This window comes from Neolamprologus brichardi, chromosome 3 (genome assembly GCF_056152115.1).
Source record: "Neolamprologus brichardi isolate AB-2024 chromosome 3, ASM5615211v1, whole genome shotgun sequence".
Taxonomy (NCBI): Eukaryota; Metazoa; Chordata; class Actinopteri; order Cichliformes; family Cichlidae; genus Neolamprologus; species Neolamprologus brichardi.
In genome coordinates, this window is record NC_142106.1 from 42608227 (window position 1) to 42615728 (window position 7502).

The window sequence follows — 7502 nt, forward strand, 5'->3', positions numbered from 1 at the left end:
TAGACAAATTTTTATGTTTTTGTATATGAATATTTCATACTTTAAGGCTGCCTGTTTATTTAACGGAGATGAAAAAAATTACATTACAATTGTACCTAAAAATATCAAAGATGATAGATTAAATAAATAGATTTTAGGTAGATGCTTGTGCATTCTTAAAGTCTTATATGTTGATTTGAACTCAGTGTGTCATCTGTTCAAAGCCTCCCAGTCAGTGCTGTTCTCCATGCCTATCTTACTGTACACGGTGCACAAACACTTTAAAGGTGATCATTTAGGACTTCAACAATAATATTACAGGAATGTAGTCAAACATCTCACAGTTAGTTTTGAATGAATGAACTAAAACAAAAAAACATCTGTCTCCTACTTTTTGCGTCACGTAGGAAAGAAGCATCAATATCTGGTGAGAAGACTTATTAATTTGGCCTTGCTGTATATTATTTTGGTTTGATTTTGATGTTTGGTGCAGTTTTCTTGTTTTGTTTTCAACAGGAGATTTGATTTGAACACATTTGTACATCGTAATTTTTAAGTGAGATGTGCCTTTTGAGTTTCGACACTATATGCATATAAGGCAGCCTTTTTCCTTTTTGTGTGGTGCGTTTTTCTCTTTTTAATGAAAGGGGAACAAAGGACATTTAACTCAACCTAAGATGATTTGTAGTAATTTTCACATGGTCTTACTGAGGTGATGCAAAGTGAAACATGCATTCTTGTTTGTTTGTCTGGTAAAGTCCTTAAAAAGTGCTTGAATTTGACCCTGAAAAAGGTTTATGAACCCTGATTAATCCAACACATGATTAAAGTTTGCAATTCAACAAGAATGGGGATAGACAGTTTGTTATGATATGTAACATCGTCTGTTTATCACAATACGTCACACTCTTAGCTGTCTGTCGTATTTTGAAACTTGTAACAGCTATGATTTCTAATAACGGCTAACAAACAACACATCTTATTTGTTTATTGGCTGACAACAGTCAAAAAGGCTAATGTTGGTGGATTTCATCGTTCCCCTAAAACAGTTGTTGTTACTCCAGTCGGCTCTGATAGTCGCTCTGGTGGATAAATGGACCACTCCTGTTTAAACTGCTTTTGAACTCTGTAAACTAATAAAACGGCAGACCACACCAGCTAACTCTCGTAGCTTTATTTATTTAAAAAAAGGAAACAAAACATGCAAGAGAATGCAGTTACAGTTTGCAACAGCTAAAAAGAAAACTACACTAGACATATAAATGTTTCTCATTATACCATAAATGTGACAGGATACAGCTGTGAAGTGTCAGTACAACCTTTGTGGAATTTGATGTTTTTCAGATGTCCAGCTTCCTCTCAATCATTTAAAAACACATAAAAATAAACCAGACCATCACGTAAGTGTCTTTTTGTCTCGGCTGTAATTTATTGACTTGAACAGGCTCTCTTATTGAGACCGTGTTATTTAACAAAGTGGAATTTGCATTTGTTTTAGTTTCATTTGAAGTATACACGCTTTGTATGGATTCAGTTTTTTCCATAATGCTGAGGCAATATTGTAACTAGAAAGTTACAAGGTAAAATCCCACTAACAGCAGGTGGATTCAGTGAAATAATATCAATCAAAGTACACCTTGCTACTCTTTTAACAATAAATGCTGCTCTGTCTTTATTAACCATGTCAAATGTCTTCCATGATTCTGAGCTGGTTTTTATAGTAATTATAGTTCACATATCTCAATTTTCCTGACATCTGCTGCCTTTTCTTAACCCCTCTTTTTTTGTTCGTGCCCCTTTACTTAATCTAAAGGTCTTTTCTCACCCCGATTTCTTTTCCCCTTTACCAAGCCCACAGTCATCTCACACCCAGACCTTCCCCTTTCCACCGCCATCAGCAGCATCTCGACCCCCGCAGCAGCCCGTGCCCAGGCCACGATGCTGGGTGGCCGGGAGGTTCTTGTACACGGCCCGGCTGTATGGAATGAAACACAGGCCCAGCTGGAGGTGTCGGGCCAGACGACAGTATGCAGCCAGTGCCAGGACTAGCAGAGGGGTGACCAAGAGGAAGCCCACCACCAGCAAAGCCACACAGCCTCCATCGGTCAGTAGGTCTGAGCAGTAGGGTGTAGTTCCATGGGGGCGCACCTGCAGAGACCAAATTGGAAACTTTAGTGTTTTCAGTCAGTCATCATTTTAAACCTTTATTTTGCAACTTTACCCAGGATGATACATTTTTTAAGAAGGCTCCGCTCCCACATAGTCGCACACACAAAAACCTTGGCTGATCTGTCAGCCGCCATCACAATCCAGGGGATGACGTACTGTATGCGGTATGTGTGTATGAGGTGATGACAGACACCAGTTGGTAGTGTGAGATATAACACTTATATAACACACATAAACATATGCATGTCTGAGAAAAATAAATGGAACTAAAAAGACGTTGGTTGAAGCTACTGTGAGCTGGATTGATGCTCTATGTCAAAGTATGTGCAATAGCACAGTGGGAGTGGAAGAAAAGGTGATGGGTTCAAGATATGAATGTGGAAGAGGAGGAGAGGCGGTAAGCCTGAATCATCCCTATCAGCCTGTGAAGTGAACATATGAATGCACGAGCAAAGTGCAGGCTGCAAGAAAGAGGAGGAAGCAGAATGACATGGAAAACACTAAACTCAAACCTCTGTCAACCTTTGTCTGTAGAGTTGCAAAAAGGGCAAAGCAAGGCAAGAGTTGTGCACCAGAATCCACTGGAATTTGAAATAAGGTCTTCTATATTGTTCTTTTAAATGATTAAAGTCGTGCAGTCTTAAAGCCGTATAGTTGATTTAATCTTACTTTAAAAATAAAAACAACAAACATTCTGCATAAAAATATAATATAGTGCGAGTTAACGGAGGAAGCGTTTAGAATAGGAGTCGTAGAAGATAAGACTCGGACAAGTATGCCCGTGTTTGTTTTAAAATCGTGAGAGCTCCTGAATGTCTCCAGATCTGAGGCAGGGTGTACTGGGAAAGGAATGCACTTGTTTCTTTTTCGCAAAAAGTTGTATATATTGCATGTGTGGTTGTGTTTTCTTAAATACTTGGATCCAACCTGCTTTCTGGATATGTTTTTTTTCTTCGGCCCTTTTTATTTCTCCTGAATTTTCTCCTTTCTTCACCCTCCCAGATCCTGGTTAATCCTTTTCTAAGCTGGTGTCACATGAGGTCTTACTGTGAGAGAACATGAGAGAATCCTGGTCCCTCTGGTTATTAAGGAGGCCTACACAAGTGCCATTGGTATGTGTGAAAGCCTCTGATCCACCATGACTTTTTGGTTTAGTCCAGGTGATGCTTCTGCATACGATGTTAAGTGAGCAGCTTGGTTTTAGCTGTATGTGCTTTTCAAAAATATTGTTTCCTCACATGTAATTCTGTGTATTAACCGTTTATTTAGTTTTTAATATTTATATTTTTCAGATATTATGCTTTCACAATCATATGTTAAAAAGTGTATTTTAATCCCTAAAGCAGACATTCTTTAAAGTTTTGTGCTCTAACGCCTATCCTACCTCCTGGCCACTTGCCCTGTCCAGTTGTTTCTCCTCAGCATCTAAAAGAATCTGAGACTTATCAGATTATAAAACTTCTCATCGATGATATAAGCCAAAGCACTCCCTAAGCCCCAAGCACAACTATTTCAAACTTGTGGATAAAAGTTGCAAGATTAGGACTTGTAGATATTTCATAAAAAGATGGATGCAATCATCTCCACTCAGCATCTCTCCTTAGATACTCCAGTGGTTTCAAATGTCTGCGATGCATGATTTTTGAGAGCAAATAGCTCTATGAATTATTATGAAATGCGTCTGAGGATGCATGTAGATGTACTAATCGAGTTTAAATTGCGCCTGAATGCCGCAATTTGCAGAAGTGAATGTGCAGAAGAAGCGCACAAAGAGTTCACACAGTTTTCACACGTTCCCGTTCATTCGCTCCCCGTTTTCCTTTCTCTTACTGTAGAGTGACAGAGGAAGCCAAACACAACCATGACGATGGCCGGCGTCAGGATGATCCCGAACACCAGTCCAGCGAGGCACGCATTGATTGCGGCGATCAGCACGTTCTGAGCGGTCACCAGCACCGAGCAGGCCCAGCAGTCGAGAGATCCCCGCAGCTCCAGAGGAGCCTCGCTTCCCCCGCCGCCACTCTCAGCTGCAGAATAAGGAGGAGGCACGACCACACGTGAAGGTGTTTCTCTCCCTCCACCCACAGCCGCGGTGGACGCCAGGGAGTTGGAATGGTGAAGATGCTGCTGCTGGTGGTGGTTGGTGTGGTGATGGTGGTGGTGAGGTGGCAGTTCCTCAGACAAGTCCAAGGCCTGATGGTGTGCCCCCCTCTCGAGAGTACCGGCCATACTCATAACGAACTGTGTGAAGAAAAAGAAATCGAAACTTGGTCTGAATCAACATCAAGGATGAGGAGATTGTGCACATCATTGCAGGTGTTTTGAAGGTGTTGTATGTGTGGGCAGTGTGTTTGTGGTTGGAGACTGTGTGAGCAGTCAAAGGTGTCAAAGTTACAAAAACCACTGAGTTAGTGGTTGTGGGTTCACTAAGAGGTCACATGCTTTTTCTGTCAGGAAGCTAGGAAGCCTTGTGTGATGCCATCTGTGAGGTGATGATTATCAGCGAGCTGATTGGCCAAAAGGAAAAGGCCCCATAATTGCTATATGTAGTTTGTGAAGTGGAGAGATCAAGGCTAACTCGCATCAAAGTTTGTACATGTGGGTGTAGTTTGCCCATGTAACTGTGACTATGTGGTGTTGTGTGTTGTGCCTCTGCAAGTACCGATGCTACTAAAGAAAAAGGTTTAACTCCTCAGGCTAGTTTTTGATCACAGATATATCTTGTACTAGTAAAACAGTCCACCGTTACAAATCGAACCCTTATAATTTTCACTGTAGCTCAGTGAAGCACCAGCTTCACCCATGACTTTGCTACTTTAAAAAACTGCACCACAACGAATTATTCGCTTACTTTGTGTTAAAATAATGGTCGCGTTTTCTCGGGATTTAGCAATTTTTTGACATCGGAAGAGATCAATAATGGAACAACAGTTTAAAAGGAGTTGGATATATTACTGTAGGTCGTCACCTTATAATATAAAGAGCTTTTGGTTGACTTGTATATAAATTGTTTTGAAGTGAAGTGAATAATTCTCCCAACACAAAATGTATTAACATAATGGAACGACATAAAAACGATGCAATTTACTAATGTAAATATGGCATAATGTCAATGTTGGGGTAATGTTATGTTCAACCTGTCTGTCTTTTAGAACAATAATCTAACATATTCACAATATTGCAGGGGGCAGGGTTAAATATTTTGAATATTTTGGTTAATTAAAACACTTAAAATTATCCATCCATCCATCCATTTTCCCGCAATATTATTAATGGCCAAGGTGCCATTATTGCAGAATGTTAGGCATTTTATGGAAATCAAATGTTTCCTAAAGTGTATAGAGTCATTTAACTTTTATAAATAATGGCCTCGTGAACATGAAATATTAAGAATAAGTTATGGCAATTTTATATAACAAAAAATTGGGTAGATATATCATTTTAATGTGGTCAACCACACAGAGCTCATTGTTTAACTTATTAGTTATTTAATTGAAATTGATCTTAAGAGATCTTACACCAGGACGTTGCATTCTTTTTGCGCTAGGGCAGATTTTATGGGGTACGCAGCTGCGTCTGCTGCAGGATATCCTCACTTCTCTGAGGTCAGGAGACAGCGATGACCATGTTGGAGAGAGGACGTGAGAGTACCACGGCTTTGCAAGCTGCCAGAAAAAGCTTCAGTGCCGGAAAAATCCCAGCAGGAAAGACCTACTCAACCTGCCTTCCTTTTATTTTTAAAAGCATTGCCACACACTGATAGGAAGGCCATCTTTTCTTTGACTTGAATGAGTCACAGATTCATATTTATGCCGTATGGGAATGCTGTGTGGACAAAAATTGAGCACATTAGATTCTGTCCTGTGCAGGAACCAGTGGAGGACTATGCCTGTGCTGGTGGTGGTGTGATGTGTGTAATGAGTGGTTCATTGTGATGGCGAGATGTAAGTTGTGTGCACAACAGCAGCTTTTTGTACAAACAAAAATGGGTGAGGCCGTTTAATCGTGTAAAGTCAGAAAGGTCAGGTAAGATGGCCGTGTGTGCACGCTGTGCGCACTTAAAGCTCAAGTCGAACAAAAAGTAACCTTCAAAATATATCGGCTAACGTTGGACTCACTGGATCTCAGCAGGTACAACAGATCCGGGGCTTTCGTGATGCTGTCCTGGGTGCTTTAGTGTTAATTTTTCCACGCCTGTGTCCCATTGTTATCCCAAGTGTTTTTGTAAGGTGGAAGGTCATAGAGGAAGGACTGGCAGGAAAGTGTGTATGCGCACATGCGTGTGTGTGTGTGTGAGGTGACTCATTGTGCAGCTTACTGAAAATACATTTAAGGACTCCGCCCATTTTACTCACTGCTCTTACTTTTCGTGGAGTAACGTGTTGTGTCGTAACTAAATAGCTTATTTCGTTTAGCTCAAATATGGAAAACTGAGCAGCGAGGTTAATGAAGCTACTGTATGATGATCTTTTGTTTGCCCGACACTTTTTCTTTTTGAGTTTATTTTTGTGTCATAATGTGTAGCGCTATATTGTGGATAAGCTAGGTCTCAGTGCTGTCATGCTTCATTGATTCAGGGAGATTTTCTATTGTTTTTTTCTTTCTTTTGTATTATCTGGAACAAAATAGCTGCAATAATACTTGTTTGTCTCTTATACTCATTACATTCTGTTGAGCATCAGTAAATAGATGTAAACAGTGTTTTAGCTTCAGTGTAGTAACTTATATCTCAGCTGTTCAGTGTTAATATGATTTCATTGTTTGAGGTCGTACTCACGTTGTGCTGTGGGGCCCGGTGGACCTCTTGCTGTTCCTCCTCCAGATTTTTGCTGCTTTTCTCACTTCTTCTGCAGAAGACTTGTGACCAGTCTGTCAGCCACACTCGTGCACTCCCTGCACACTTTAATGAAGCTCTTTCGTTCTGCTTTTATTCCTTCAACTGTTCTTTTCCAGTTCTCCAGAGTGAAGTTAAAACAGGTTTTGAGATCTTCTTGGAGGTTCTCCTTTGAAGCCTTATCTCTTTAGGTGATAAATTGGTTTCCTGCAGCTTTGCTTTTGGTTTCTGTCAGATATCCTGAGATGTCAGAGGAAAAGATTGCGTCTTAAATCTTCTGTCGTCTTCTCCAATCCACCGATCAAATTGTTGCTGTGGACGAAGTGGTGCAGAGATGATGGTGGAAATAACTGAAGCTTCCAGTTGCTGTGGTCTTTGTCTTCGGTATGTCAAACTTCTGTCTCTGCCCTCCTCTTTTTACCCCCCATCTGATTGAGTCCAGAGTGCTGTATCTCCCCTCCTCCTGCACTCCCTGCATCCATCCCACTTTCTCTCCACCCATCAAACTTATCAACCCCCC

General features: G+C 40.7%; 1 protein-coding gene across 1 annotated transcript; it reads right to left on the reverse strand.

Annotated features, from left to right (window-relative positions):
* Window positions 1-1138: 1138 nt before the first annotated feature.
* tmem88b (transmembrane protein 88 b) lies at window positions 1139-7502 on the reverse strand. The gene is made up of 3 exons (XM_006807331.3): window positions 6926-7502; window positions 3979-4389; window positions 1139-2127 (listed from the first exon to the last, which is right to left on the reverse strand). The coding sequence occupies exons 2-3, from the start codon at window positions 4381-4383 to the stop codon at window positions 1843-1845; spliced, it is 690 nt and encodes a 229-aa protein (XP_006807394.1). The 5' UTR covers window positions 4384-4389; window positions 6926-7502; the 3' UTR covers window positions 1139-1842.